This window comes from Bos indicus x Bos taurus, chromosome 22 (genome assembly GCF_003369695.1).
Source record: "Bos indicus x Bos taurus breed Angus x Brahman F1 hybrid chromosome 22, Bos_hybrid_MaternalHap_v2.0, whole genome shotgun sequence".
Classification (NCBI taxonomy): Eukaryota; Metazoa; Chordata; class Mammalia; order Artiodactyla; family Bovidae; genus Bos; species Bos indicus x Bos taurus.
The window spans coordinates 10,697,828-10,712,117 of NC_040097.1; the positions used below are offsets into that span (position 1 = coordinate 10,697,828).

Genomic DNA, 14,290 nt, shown 5'->3' on the forward strand with positions numbered 1-14,290 from the left:
CCCAGTCACCTCCCCAGCTACTATAGGGGTGGATTCCTGGGACAGGCTCCAGTCCACCCTCCTGGAACAGCCTGAGCCCCCATCTGGTGCTCCCTGGAGGCCTCTCCCACCCCACGCCCCCTGCCCTGCCCAGCTCCCAAGCCAAGGGAGGGAAGGTAGCATTTATGTTAATGTATGTTAATGAGGACTGGGTGCCACCGGAGTCAACCCTGCCGCATTCCTGGCACCTCCTCCCGCGGATTATGGAGGAGGAGGAGAGAGAGGGAGGCCCCACCCCCAAGGCCCCTCATCTCTCTCCCCACCCGCTCTCCCCCCTGCTGGGCAACGAAGAAAACAGAAGTGAGTGAGGAGCTGTGATGTGGCTGGTGGGGGGGGGGGGCTCCCCCGTCCCGGAGGGGCTGACCTCAGCCAGGGAGGAATGTGCAGGAGGCGGAGGGCAGGGGCGGAGCGGATGGGGGTAGGGCCCCAGCCAGAGGCCCAGGCTTCCCAGTGGCCCCTCCCTCAACCCCTCCACCTCAGCTCTGACATGGCCCTCAGAAGGCAAGGAGGGGAGGAGCTCATCTTCCCGAAAAGGTGGGCCAACGGGTTCCTCTGGGAGCTTGGACACCAGGTTGGGGGTGGGTGAGGGCAATGCCAGACAGACCTTCCCGGGAGATCCCCTGGTGTGGCTAGCAGAGTGTCAGGAAGTCAGGCCTCAGTTGGGCTCTCCAGGGCCCGATTTCCACCGCTTATCCCCCCTTGCCTAAAGTCCTCCTCCGGGTAGCACGTCCTAGTCCCCACGTGGCCGGAAGAGGGAAAGGTTGAGCCAGCGGTTGGAGCCACCAGCCCTGATGGCTAAAGCAGGTGTGAGTGCGGAGCCAAGGCTCAACCCAGCCCAGGCTGGGCACCGAGAGGGTTGGCTGCAGTCTTCCATAAATGGATGTCCCACCCCAGCCCAGTCACACCACCACCGAGTCCAGGCAGGGTGCAAGGGGCACGCCCAGCTGAGAGTGAGGACTGTGGAGGCAGGTGCTGGCATTTGGCACGACAATCCAGTTATTTCCAGAAGGAAAAACCAAGGCCCTAGCAGGCTATACTGCTGACAGGCAGCACCAGGCACCCACGCTGCCTCCCCTGGTTGGTTCAGCTCTGTTGAGATCCAGGCCCAGGCTGCGTGAATCCAGAATCCTTGGGGACTTCCAGAGCCCAGTGTGACCCACTAACCCTAGAGAGCTGGCTCCATGAAGTCCCTCCCCAGGGTCTGCATACTCTGGGACCCAGGACTGAGAAGCAGAAAAGAGATCTTGTGGGGATGGGGACAACCTGAGCTCTCACCCCTGGGGATCTCCCTGCTCCGGGGACATCTGGAAGCTGGAAGGCAATGCCAAGGACTCACGTGGACCAGGGGACAGCCTGGTCCTTTTTGCTGGGGGTTGAGTCCCAGGATGTTGGAAAGATGGTGCAGGGGGTGGGGTGGGGGGATCCTGGTCTTATTAGCCAGTATGGACACTGGGTTATTGGGGGAGGGGCATGAAATAGAGCCTGGGACCCTGGGCCTGAAGAACTAAACGCAATGGGGTCAGGTAGGGGGCACCGTGGGGTTGGGTGGGGCCCTCAAAGGCACTTGCTGATCTTGGCTGCTTGGGTGGAAAATTGTAAACAGCCAAAGAATTTTGTTTGCTTGCATGGGGCCAGAGGAGGCTGCCCAGACCCAAAGCAAAAGAGCCTGGGAGGAGGGAGAGAGGCCATGTGCTGAAAGTCCTGGGGCTCAGGCAGGGCTGTGTCCCCCCACTCCCCCTCCTGAAGGCCCCTGGTCGTCCCACGGATGCCCACCCTTCACTGCCAACCAGCCAGCGAGACCAGGCCAGAGACACCAGGCCTGAGGCTCAGCTAAGAGAGGCAGGTCCCTCCCCTGCCTGTGGCTGGGCACAGACACCTCCACTCTAGGAACTTGCAGGAGATGCACCAGAAAGCCATGGCCTCCCTTGAAGACCCCTGGGGAGCTGCCAGTCAGCCTTGGGGAAAATGTAAGAGAATGCATTTTGAGGGAACTGAGGGGTGGAAGACGCCCACCCTCAAGCCCTGGCATGTTTACCCAGGTGGACCTGAGGACCCCCTTGGCCATGGTTGACATTCAGCTCCTCCAAGGAAGTACGCCTGGCAGTATCAACAGGGTGTGTCCCCCAGAGTCACCTTTAGGCCAAGGCCAGACCCTTAACAGTTGAGGTGTTTAGAAGCTCTGTCCTATCCTTGAAGCCCCCTGGGGTATCTCACTCTGGTGAGGCAGACCTTGCCTGCCACCTACACCCTTGGAAGAAAGACAGTCCATGGACATGACATAGAATGCCCCTCACCTTCCAACACAGACATGCGACCACTGGTCAGGACCGGTCTCTGACCAGTGCCAAAGTCAGACTGGTCTCCTGCTGTTGGCCTGCCCCTCCAGCCCTCTTCTCCCACCCAACACTGGCCGTCATCAGAGCTGCTGCCAGCCAGGTGGCAGAAGTACTAAGTCACCCAAGCCCTGTGGAAGGATGGGGGCTGGGTCTTCGGGGTCCATCAGATCTCCCGACTTGAGGACCCCTTTCCTAACCAGCCCTTCTCAGCAGACTCCTGAGGACCCAGGTGGCAGCTGAGCCTCCTCATTCCCCGCCAGCTCCCAGGCTGCGGAGGGACAGACAGGTGAAAGAACCGAGTCCCTGGGTGTGCCCTGTCTGCCCGTTCCCTCTGCGGTTCCCTCTGCCCTTCCCTCTGCTGGCTGCACAGTTCTGCCCGGGGCTACGAGGTCTCTATTGCTTCTTCCTCATTTGCCCTGACGGCATGCCCACCTTCCAGGACCTCTGTATGGGGCATCCTCTAGCTGTGAAGCCCCACAGGGGAGGGGTCGGCCCTGCCCGCCCCTCCCTCGTGCCCGCTCCACTCTGGCCAGGCCACCAACTCCAGCCGGTCCCGGCTGCCTGCCCAGTCACCCGACCCGCCCCATAAACTTGACGGCGGGGCGGGCGCAGCTGGCTTGGTGGGGGCGGGGGCTGCTCCTTAAAGGAGCCGTCAGAGGGTGCCCGGGGCCCCTTGGCTTCTCCGACCTTCTCCAGGGTGAGAAGAGGCAGCAGGGTGAGGAGCCGCCGCTGCCGGAGCTCTTGGTGGAGTGTCGGGAGGCAGCCTGGCGTCCTGAGATGCCGCAGACCTCCTGGGCCTAGAAGAGGCAGTGGCAAGTGTCAGTGGAAGGAAGGAGGGAGGTGGGAGTCCTGGGGTGGGAGGGGTCTGGAAGCGGTGGCGGAGCTAGGGGGGGTGGTTTGGGGAGTGCGGTTTGGAACAAACGTGCTCCAGCAGCTGCGCCCCTCGCTTGATCGTGCCCCAGGACCTTGCCCCGTGCCAGGGCTACTGTGCCCGGCACCTGCCCAGCCAGCTTCTGGGAAGGAGGATGGGCACTGCAGCTAGAGCCTGGCCCCATGTGAGGGGTTCAGGGAAGAAGGACCCTGGCTCACAGAAGTGGTGGGGCTCAAAGATGGAGAAACCCTTGAAGGCAAAGATGGGATGGAGAGGCTGAGGGAGACGCCAGAGGCTGGAGAGGGAAGGACAGCTCCCCCGAGCTGGGGGGTGAGAGGCTGCCCCAGGCCCTTGGCTCTCCCCACTTGATTCCTCTTGGGTCTGAAGTCTGAGATCACAGCATTTCTGGGTGTGATCGGCCCCTCCCGCCCTCTGGGGTGGGGAGAGAGAGGTCCAGCACAAAGCTGGGGCTGCCGGGTCCAAGTGAGTGCAGCTCCTGAATCAGGAACTGAGGCGTCTGCCCTGCCTGGCCAGGCCTGGGTCTCCCAGCTAGCTTCTCCCTCTGAGAAGTGGGCTTCCGGGGTGTCTCAGAGTTGAAGCGATGATGGATGCTGCAGTTATATTTGCTCACCTGCATGTCCAGAGAGATGCGTACACTTGCGCACACATCCATACACACACGTGCGACACACATACATGCTTTCAAGGTGCACACCCCTGATATGTACATCCTGCATACACACACGTACACCCCGATATGTACATCCTGCGTACACATACGTACAATGCCATGTGTGTGCACGCACATGCATATCACACCTATGTGTACAATACAGCACATATGCCAGGTGGTCTCACATAGGTATCCACAGATATGCATGCAGACACACAACACACAGACGCCCAATACAGCTGTACAAAGGGCCCACAGAAGCACGTTCATGCTCACAGGCACCCACACCATCAGCTCCGGCTCCAAAGGTGCCTCTGTCTCTCTGAGGACCCGTGGGTGCACAGCCTCCTCCAGAGGCATGACCCCCTCTTGTTACACTCATACCCATGACCAGCTCGTTTTGCTCGTTGCACTTGGCACCTCTATAGGGACTGCAAGCAACCCGAATCCTCGTTGGTCCTCTGCCTCCTCCTGCAGGGAGGACCTTGCCTGTGTGCCCCAATGCCCCTAGCCCCAGTCCCTGGCTGGCATGAAGTAGGCGCACTGACTCGGTGAATTAATGCCTGTGGGTGTGTATGCAGGAGGGCGGGTTCCTGGCGAGGGTGACGTGGTGGGGCGGGCGCCTGCCAGTGTGGGGTTGACCCCGAGGGTGTGCCCAGCGTGGGTGTGTCTGTGATTGTGGCCAGACAGGGCACCCTGCGAGGGAGAGGAGGGCTCGGAAGTGGAATGCGACCCCCCAGCCTCTTTCCCTAGGGGCTGTAATCTGATCCCTGGGGACTCCCCCCCACCCCAGCCTCCCGCCCTCGCCCCTTGCTGCAACTCCTTCTCCTCCAGATCCCGGGGCAGAGTCCAGGGAGGCTCAAGGCTCCTCCACACGCGCCCGCTGAACCCTGAGCTCCCTGAGCCGCGGGGATGGGGCGGGCCGAGGCTGCCGCCATGATCCCGGGCCTGGCCCTGCTCTGGGCGGCAGGGCTGGGGGGTGCTGCCCCCAGCACCCCACGCCTCCGCCTCTCCTTCCAAGGTAGGTGCACCTGGCTGGGAGGCCCCAGCTCAGGGTGGGCAAGGAGAGGGGCCCAGGGTGGGTAGGGGGCACTGTGTTTGCTGTTACCTTTGTGTGTGCGCCACCCAGCTCCGGACTGGGGGGCACGCTCAGGCCATCTCCAGTTAACCCTCTCCTGGCTTCCGTCCCCAAGCTCTCTGCCCACATTCTCCTCATGCTTTCCCAGGAAGACCCCTTCTGTCCCCATGGCAACAGATCCTGCCTCTGCTCCATCCCCTGCTCCCAGGAAGGTTGAGGTGGGTGGGGGGGAGCATCAGAGCTGCCTTCCCACACCCCCTCTCCACAGGGTGGTGACTAGGCTGCGACATCATACTGAACCCTGGCTGGTGGCAGAGAACCCTCAGCCTGATTTTGGGGTCGGGGTCCTGGCTGTCCCAGTATGCAGCCGTATCCCAGAACCCTTGCCTCCCTGTGCACCCGCCTGGAGACACTGCTTGTCTGAGCACGCCCTGGAAGCTCCACCTGCTTCCCCCATGGGGGTGGGGGGGGTGCTGCACTGCCCACTCTGGCAGCTTGGCCGGCACCTGGGTGGGCCTGTCCTCCCGAGTTGTAAACTCACACGCATGTAAATCCACCTGTGTGTGGGCCAGGTCACATGTACAACCTTGGCCTGGAGGAAGCTTCTAGCATGACTGGCGAATCCTCAGTGTCCCCACCCCACAGAGCTCCAGGCCCGGCACGGTCTCCGGACCTTCAGGCTGGAGAGGACCTGCTGCTATGAAGCGCTGCTGCTCGATGAGGAACGTGGGCGCCTGTTTGTGGGCGCCGAGAACCACGTGGCCTCCCTCAGCCTGGACAACATTAGCAAGAGGGCCAAGAAGGTGCCAGAAACCCCACCACCACCCAGCCTCAGCACCAGCCCCCCAGGAAAGAGCCCCGGGGAGGTTGGGTCCCCTGAGTGGACACCCTCAGCTTAGAGACCGGGCCCTGTGTTCGCCCTTCCCCACCCTCCCCATAGCTGGCCTGGCCGGCCCGTGTGGAATGGCGAGAGGAGTGCAACTGGGCCGGGAAGGACATTGGCGTGAGTGTTGGCTGCCCGGGTGGGAGTGGGGCGGGTCAGCCCCTCACTCTAGCGATGGGCAGTGCTGAAACAGAGGGCCGCCTGTTCTGGCTGGGATTGGGGGCAAGAGGGTCGAGGTGGCTGAAGTCCGGAGGTAGTGAGTCAGGGTGGGGGGCTCATGTGATTCTTCTTGGGGGCCTCTGAGTCACGGGAGACAATGCAGGCCTCTGCTTCTCCATGAACCCATTCTGGGGAGAGGTGGGAGGGCCGGGCTTGTCACCAAGGGCACCCGGGTCCGTGTCGCCCACGTTAGTACTTGCCTGGGCTGATGCACCGAAGAAGAAGGGGTGGGGGCACCGCTGGCGAGCGGGGACCCCTTCAGGCCACCTCCCTGAGGGAGGCCTCCTTGTTCCTGACCCTGCCTGCCTGCGTGCTAGACTGAGTGCATGAACTTCGTGAAGTTGCTCCATGCCTACAACCATACCCACTTGCTGGCCTGTGGCACAGGGGCCTTCCACCCAATCTGTGCGTTTGTGGAGGTGGGCCAGCGGCTGGAGGTAAGGCTGGAGCTGGTCAGGGAGGGAGGTAGGGAGAGTAAGGAAGGAGGAAGGGCCTGTACTAGTAACTCCCTGCTGCCTCTCAGGAGCCCATGCTCCGGCTGGACCCTCGAAGGCTGGAGGATGGCAAGGGCAAGAGTCCTTATGACCCCAGGCATCGGGCTGCCTCCGTGCTGGTGGGTGAGTCCAAAGGCTGGGACCCCAGGAGAGCTCCTGGAACCTGCACCACCCCCCCAGAGACTCTAGCATCTTGTAAAGTCCCAAGACCCTCCCTAGAGTCCCAGGGATTCCCCATAGCCTCACTGATTCCCCAAGAGCCCCCAGAGGTCTCCCAACCTGCCATAGGAACCTTTGGCTTTGCTCAGCAGCCTTGCCGTATCTACAGGGGAAGAACTGTACTCGGGGGTAGCTGCGGACCTCATGGGCCGGGACTTCACCATCTTCCGCAGCCTGGGCCAGCGTCCAAGTCTCCGGACAGAGCCGCACGACTCCCGCTGGCTCAACGGTGAAAGGCTGGGGGTGGGGACTGTTGGGAGGGAGCTCTCATCTCCAACAGAGCAGGTGCTGAGTAAGGCACCTGCTTTCCAGATGCCTATCCTGGGTCAAGCCCTGCGCTGGGCACTGGGTCAGAGGGCGAGACCAGATAGGTGTGACCCAGGCCCTCTTTGAGTTCAGACCTCAGAACGAATGCACGATAAGCTCAGTTCCAATGGCCAGGAGCTACAGTGAGAGAACAGAGAAGGGGAGAGGAGACGAGGTGGGAGTGGTGGTGGTGGCAGTGGGAGGGCTGGGGACAGGAAGCCACTCTGCTGAAAAGAGGAATGAGCTAATTCCCAGAACACAGCAGGATTTCGGGAAGAGCATTCCAGGCAGAGGGAATGATGAGTGCAAAGGCCCCGGGGACAGGAACAAGCCAAGGAACAGACTCATGAAGGGAGCAATGATAAGGGGCCTGCCCTATGAGGAAAGGGTAGGGCTAGAGTACCTTATTCTGAGTGAGGGGACCCAGCGGAGTATTTGAAGCAGGAGTCAGGGCATCTACTTCCCGCTACAGAGGAAGATTCATAAGTGAAGGCAAAACCCAGATACCCAGGATCGCTCCTTTCTTGGTGCACTGGCATGGAGAACTGCCAGGGGAGGGGTGAGAGGCCCGCCACTGGCCAAGGTCACCTGCCTGTGAGCCCAGGTAGCCACGGTCTCTGCTGCCCTCTCGTGGCTGCTTCTTGACTCACAGGCCCTCATCTTGATCCTGTCCTGGGGAGCCCGTCGAACTTGCTTCTGGAGGTGGGGTGGTCAGCGGCTGCCTTGAGGACTTATGCTGGCTTAAAGAGAAGGGGAGGCAGGGCCAGGCAGGACCTCAGTGACCCCTCGCCTCCTGCTGTGGCCAGAGCCCAAGTTTATCAAGGTCTTTTGGATCCCGGAGAGTGAGAACCCAGATGATGACAAGATCTACTTCTTCTTCCGTGAGTCGGCGGTGGAGGCCACGCCGGCACTGGGACGCCTGTCTGTGTCCCGCGTTGGCCAGATCTGCAGGGTGAGGCCTTCCTGGGCCACATTCAGAGGTTCTGCCACTGCCCCTTTGCCTGTCAGGGCCTCACCCTCATCCCCTCCTACTGGCCCCTGCAGAACGACGTGGGTGGCCAGCGCAGCCTGGTCAACAAGTGGACAACGTTCCTGAAGGCGCGGCTGGTGTGCTCGGTGCCCGGTGCCGAGGGCGATACGAACTTTGACCAGCTCCGTAAGCGGCAGGAGTGGAGGGTGGGGTGGGGGCAGTGAACACAGGGGCACAGACCCTGGAGCCTGGCTCTGCACCCTCCCCCAACGTGGTCCCTTCCCTACAGAGGACGTGTTCCTGTTGTCCTCGAGAGATCGCTGGACCCCACTGCTCTATGCTGTCTTCTCCACATCCAGGTGAGGTGTGGGAGGCAGTGGGCAGGGTGGCCCAGGCTCCACTGGAGCCCTTCGCTCCACTGACATCTTCACCTGCAGCAGCATCTTCCAGGGTTCTGCCGTGTGCGTGTACAGCATGAATGATGTACGCCGGGCCTTCCTGGGACCCTTTGCACACAAGGAGGGGCCCATGCACCAGTGGGTGTCCTACCAGGGACGTGTCCCCTACCCCCGACCTGGCATGGTGCGTAGCCCAGGGACTGCCTCCACAACCCAGTTAAACCTGCAGGGTGGAGGACTTGGCCTGGGGTCTTCTTGGTGAATGTGATTTCTTCCTTTTTTTGGTTTTTTAATGGTTGGGAAAACATCCTCTTCATCAGACAGGGTTCCTCAGGGGAAGGTCATAATTCCCCCTCAGATTGCCAGGGCAGGGCTCTGTCCAATATCCGCCCCCTCATACACACTCCAAGTTCTGGGTGGTCTCCTGTGGAGGGCTGCCCACCCGGCCTTCTTATCCACTTCCTTGTCATGCCTCCTCCCCACCTCCCAGTGCCCCAGCAAGACTTTTGGCACCTTCAGTTCCACCAAGGACTTTCCTGATGATGTCATCCAGTTTGCCCGGAACCACCCCCTCATGTACAATTCGGTCCTGCCCATCGGTGGGCGCCCTCTCTTCCAACAAGTGGGCGCCGGGTACACCTTCACCCAGATCACTGCAGACCGTGTCGCAGCTGCTGATGGATACTACGATGTCCTCTTCATTGGCACAGGTCAGGGTCCTGCCATGACCACCCACAAAACCCAGCGCAGACTCTTTGGCCTATTAGTGGAATTTCCCTGTGTTCAGACCCATTTCCATATGTTTCCTGGGGCTGTGTCCCCCATCTCCTTCTGGATGATGCTCTGATTGCTCCAACCCACATTCTTCACCTCTCCAGCCGTGCTGCGGGTAGAGGCATCAGAAGCAAGGAGACCCCTGGCCCTAGCTGTCAGAGGGCACAAGGAGTCACCCCCTCTTCTCATCCCTACAGATGCAGGCACAGTGCTGAAGGTGATCTCCGTCCCCACGGGCGGCTGGCCAAATGCTGAGGGGCTGCTCCTGGAGGAATTACACATGTTTGAGGTGAGGCCTAGCCCCCACTGCCTGGGGGACCCCCAACCCATGGAGCCATGATCCCAGAGCCCCTCCTCCTTCTCAGGACTCAGCTGCTGTCACCAGCATGCAAATCTCCTCTAAGAGGGTAAGTGACCAGAGTGCTTGGGGGTGGAATGGACCCAAAGTGTTCCCAGGTGCCCCCACTCCCATTCTTTTGGTGATGATAAGCCCCAATTTCCATTTCAAGGACAGGCTCTGTGACTTGAGACCCCAGTGTTCCCTTTTGTCAAATGGGGGGAAGGGATCCCTGACCTATGGGAGGTTGGCACTGGGCCTCCCTCAGTCAGCCTGGAGCCTTATTCCCCTAGCACCAACTGTACGTAGCCTCTCGCAGCGGGGTGGCCCAGATCCCGTTGCACCGCTGCGCTGCCCACGGCCGTGCCTGTGCCGAATGCTGCCTGGCACGTGACCCCTACTGTGCCTGGGATGGGGCCAAGTGCACTCGCTTCCAGCCCAGTGCCAAGAGGTGAGCAGGGTCAAGGACGTGCTGCCTGGAGGGAGTCTTTATCCATCCCTGGCTAAAAGACGCACTCACGGAGGCTCTAATGTCCCCGATCCCCAGGCGGTTCCGACGGCAGGACGTAAGGAACGGCGACCCCAGCACACTGTGTTCCGGGGGTGAGTGTCTCAGCTGCTCTCATCCCTCAGCGCTTAAAGACTGCCCCACCCTGTCCTGCTTTGCCTGAATCTGACATTCCCTTTGCCCCCAGACTCATCCCACCCTGTGCTGCTGGAGCAGAAGGTGCTGGGTGTGGAGGGAGGTAGCGCCTTCCTGGAGTGTGAGGCCCGCTCGCTGCAGGCGCACGTGGAGTGGACCTTCCAGCGCGCGGGGGAGTCGGCCTACACTCAGGTGAGCCTCCCCCACCCCCTCCCCAAACAGGCCCTGTTCCAACCCTAACGTCCAGAAAGTGATTAATGAGGCCCTTGGCCCGCTCCGCACGTCTACATGCGATCCAGCCCCGCCCAGTGAGTCTCAGCCCAATCAGACCCCTAATGCCCAATTGGGGCCCGCACTCGGCATCCAGGTGAGGCCCCATTCCTCTAACTAGGCACCTGACATCCCCGCCCCATCGGAGAGAAGCCCCGCCCTTGCCCCGCCCACTGAACTCTCCGACCCGCCCTCACTTGCAGATAAGCCCCGCCCCCACCCATTCCTTAAAATCCTCGCCTCCCGCTGATCCATCAGCAGGTGCCTGCGGGAGAGCGAGCTGAGCGCACGAGGAGGGGATTGCTGCTGCGCGGGCTGCGGCGTGGGGACTCCGGCTTGTACCTGTGTGCAGCGGTGGAGCAGGGCTTTTCGCAGCCACTGCGTCGCCTAGCGCTGCACGTGCTGAGTGCAGCACAGGCTGAAAGACTGGCCCGGACCGAGGATACTGCGCCAGTCGCCCCGCCGGGCCCCAAGCTCTGGTACCGGGACTTTCTGCAGCTGGTGGAGCCCGGCGGTGGTGGTGCGAACTCCCTGCGAATGTGTCGCCCTCAGCCCGCGCCGCGCCCACAGGTCCCTGAGTCACGGAGAAAGGGCCGCAACCGGAGGACACACGCCCCAGAGCTGCGGGCTGAGCGGGGCCCACGCAGCGCAGCGGACTGGTGACTTGGCCGTCCCCACGCTGGGAACTGGGGAGGAGGCTGCAGGAGGGAGAGGGGGCCGCACAGACCCTGGGAGACGGCTAGGGGCCCGGCGTTTCCTGGTGGAGGGAAGACACCGACTGACAGGCCCTGGCCAAGGGGCAGCCATGCTGGCTTATTTATTAACAAGAGGATAACCCTTGAATGTAACCCCGATAGGGGCGGCCTAGGCTGGGCACAGGGTCCGGCTGGTCGGGAGGAGGCAGAGAAGCAGGGTTCCCCGGGTACTTGGGTGGGAGTGGTGCCCGGAATGCCCACCCTGGGGGAAGGACCACCTCTTTGGGCAATGAGCAGAAAGCTGTGAACAGGCTGGGTGGGTGGGGTGGGGCAGGCCGACTGTACTAATGCAATAAACACATTTTCAGTCAAAGCTGGAATGGCCCCAGCAGACAATTGCTGGTCTTAGTGTTGCCGACCCAGGTTCTTGGACTCTTTAATCAATAGAAGTTGATAAGAGGCCAGATGAGAAATTCAGGCAAAGGCTTCGTTGGGCTCATGCTGCAGAACAAGGGAGTGAAAATAAGCCACAGGTGCCCAACAAGCAACAGGTGCTCTCGCTTGCTTGCGGTTGCGGGGGTGGGGGAGGAGGACAGGAGGGGTGAGCTGGTTCCTTAAATGGGGTGAGGTAGGGTCAGATCCATGGTTCAGGCAGTAGGAGTGGCTTAGGCGGTCAGCCCACCCCCTTGTGGTGGTGTGGCAGTTGGTTTTTTGGTCTTTTGTTTGGGGGGGGGGTCTTTTTGTATCTTGTTTATAATTTGCCCCAACCGCAGGTGTGTATAGTTGCTTTTAGTTGCTTACAGCAGGGTTCCCCAACCTCCAGGCCTAGGACTAACACTGATCTGTGGCCTGTTAGGAACCGGACTGCACAGCAGGAAGTGAGCGGAGGGCAAGCCAGTGAACAAAGCTGCTTCTTCTGTGTCTTGCCATTGGTTGCATTACCAGCTGAAACCACCCCCATCCCTCCCATCTGGTCCCTGGAAAAATCTGTCTTCCAATCCCTGTTGCCCAAATGGTCAGGGGACTGCTGCCTTATAATCTCTTTGTAGTCCCTTGCTCCAGGAGATGTTTGTCCAAGTGAAGTACTGCAGCAAAGGGTCCCATGTCCCAGCCTGTCTGATTCCCCTCTAGGGAGTTCTACACCCCTTATTCTTAAGGATTAAGGAGTTGAAGGTTTCTTCTGAAACCGCAGATCCTAGCCTACCCTAAAAGTGTAGAAGTCCCTTGCTGACTGCTTTCGGGGACCTGGGTTCCCCTCAGCTGGAATCGGTTGAAATCCTTGAACCATCATGAGCCTTACTTGAAAACTGTTGGGACCTAGAAAACACAAACTTAACCAAAGGGTTAAACAGACAAGGGCCAAAAGGGAGAACAGTAAAAAGCCCCTAGAGCAGGGGTCACCAACCTCCAGGATCTAATGCCTTGACATGAGATGGAGCTGATGTAATAACAGAAAAAAGTTCACAATACATGCAATGTGTTTGAGTCGACCTGAAACCACTCCCCTACCCCGTGCCCATGGAAAAATTATCTTCCAGGAAGCCGGTGCCTGGTGCCAGAAAGGTTGGGGACTGCTTCACTTAAGGGTCTAGAAACCAGGATAAGGTTTGAGAGGGCTTCCCTAACTGCTGACCAGGCAGCGGAGGCAACAGCGCCCCTGCCAAAATTGTGAAGCCATTGCTGCTTGGGTGTCTTATTTCTTTAACTTTTCTCTTTGCTGTTGCATTGATTTAGGTGCAGCAGGAAGTGTTAGTTACCCCACAAATTGTGCCTTGTTCTGTCAGGTAATCAAGAACTAGATGATTATCAAGAGGTAAATACATTAACTCAAGTAACAAGAGAGACTTAAGTCCCGTTAAAGCTTGCTCTTGTCAGTTTTATCACAGAATTAAGCTGTCTGGTGGGATTTCTCAGTGTGGCTTCTTGATAGGGAAAGCTACCCCATGGAGCTGCCAGTCCTGTGGCCAGCCCTAGGAAGTGAACATTATTATTTATTTAGGTATTCAGTGGCAGACACTTGGGATCTTTGATTTTCCTTGCAACGTGTGTGATCTAGTTCCTGACTAGGGATGGAACCTGGACCTCTGGCATTGGGAGTGCAAAATCTTAGCCCACTGGACCACCAGGGAAGTCCCTGAAGTGGACATTGTTAATGCAGTTACAGGCCATAGCTTGGACTTTCCTTGTGGCTCAGCCATAAAGAAAACTGCCATACAGGAGACATCGGTTCAATCCCTGGGTCAGAAAGATCCCGTGGGGAAGGAAATGGTGACCCTCTCTAGTATCCTTGCCTAGAAAATCCCATGGACAGAGGAGCCTGGTGGGCTACAGTCCATGGGGTTGCCAAAGAGTGGGACACCACTTAGCCACTAAACAACAAAATAAAGCCTTGTGAATATCAAGTACCCAGAAGCACCAATTTTCAATTTGTTGTTATAAGAAATGACCACAAGGTGGCAGCATTTCTCCCTGCCCAACTCGATTCCTTGGGCAACCAGAGCCTTAGGGGAAGTCCCATTCCTGGGTTGTGACTTAGAGTGGGATGTGCCAGAAACAACAGCCAAGGGCTTGTGTCTCCTTATTTCTTCCACCTTACCCTTCACCACCCCAGACAAATCCAAACCCCTGCAAACCTGCTACAGTGAGGGTGCTGAGGGTACTCTTGGTAGGGTGAGTTTAAGGCAGAAGGTTGGAGATGGAAACACCCCCACTAGGAGACCTGAAAACCGGGTGAATTTACAAAGCTCTTCCATCCATCCCTGGGACTTTCCTGGCAGTTCAGTGGTTAAGATCCACACTTCCAGGGCAAGGGGCCCGAGTTCCATCTGTGGTTGGAGAACTGAGATATTGCGTTCCATGTGGTGTGGCCAAGAAAATTGTTAAAAATAACTAAAAATGTCAAAAAAAAAAAATCTTCTAGCTCACAGAATCCACCATCCTTTGGGTACGCTAGGTTTGCCTTAGCTATAGGAGGGTCTGACTGGATCTGGAGACTGTGATCTTAGGGGAGCAGGCACTACAGGGCCAAGGGAGGTTCTCTGATGACACAGCCTCCCTAGCCCCCTTAGCTTTAGCACCCTCTGGC

At 59.2% G+C, this 14,290-nt stretch overlaps 1 protein-coding gene across 8 annotated transcripts; it reads left to right on the forward strand.

Moving 5' to 3' along the window:
• Nucleotides 1-480: 480 nt before the first annotated feature.
• SEMA3B (semaphorin 3B) lies at nucleotides 481-11,601 on the forward strand. 8 transcript variants are annotated; one of them, XM_027522914.1, is made up of 20 exons: nucleotides 481-573; nucleotides 2,576-3,193; nucleotides 4,397-4,488; nucleotides 4,754-4,940; nucleotides 5,643-5,800; nucleotides 5,938-6,000; nucleotides 6,417-6,536; nucleotides 6,623-6,716; nucleotides 6,922-7,041; nucleotides 7,925-8,070; nucleotides 8,163-8,274; nucleotides 8,378-8,447; nucleotides 8,526-8,670; nucleotides 8,977-9,196; nucleotides 9,458-9,549; nucleotides 9,626-9,667; nucleotides 9,891-10,048; nucleotides 10,145-10,200; nucleotides 10,293-10,432; nucleotides 10,769-11,601. In XM_027522914.1, exons 4-20 carry the CDS (start codon nucleotides 4,832-4,834, stop codon nucleotides 11,171-11,173), a joined length of 2,250 nt encoding a protein of 749 aa, XP_027378715.1. In that variant the 5' UTR covers nucleotides 481-573; nucleotides 2,576-3,193; nucleotides 4,397-4,488; nucleotides 4,754-4,831; the 3' UTR covers nucleotides 11,174-11,601. The 8 variants fall into 8 exon arrangements, with proteins under 8 accessions (XP_027378715.1, XP_027378717.1, XP_027378719.1 ...); XM_027522916.1 differs by having other exon boundaries at nucleotides 4,397-4,470; XM_027522918.1 differs by having other exon boundaries at nucleotides 4,397-4,940; nucleotides 10,772-11,601.
• Nucleotides 11,602-14,290: the final 2,689 nt, after the last annotated feature.

What these genes read in the sequence shown, in the direction of transcription:
- SEMA3B (XM_027522914.1), top strand. Translation starts at nt 4,832, where the DNA reads ATGGGGCGGGCCGAGGCTGCCGCCATGATCCCGGGCCTGGCCCTGCTC. An exon ending in GGGCCGGGAAGGACATTGGC is followed by an intron (nt 6,001 to 6,416) that starts GTGAGTGTTGGC and finishes CCTGCGTGCTAG; the next exon opens with ACTGAGTGCATGAACTTCGT. An exon ending in CAGCACACTGTGTTCCGGGG is followed by an intron (nt 10,201 to 10,292) that starts GTGAGTGTCTCA and finishes CTTTGCCCCCAG; the next exon opens with ACTCATCCCACCCTGTGCTG.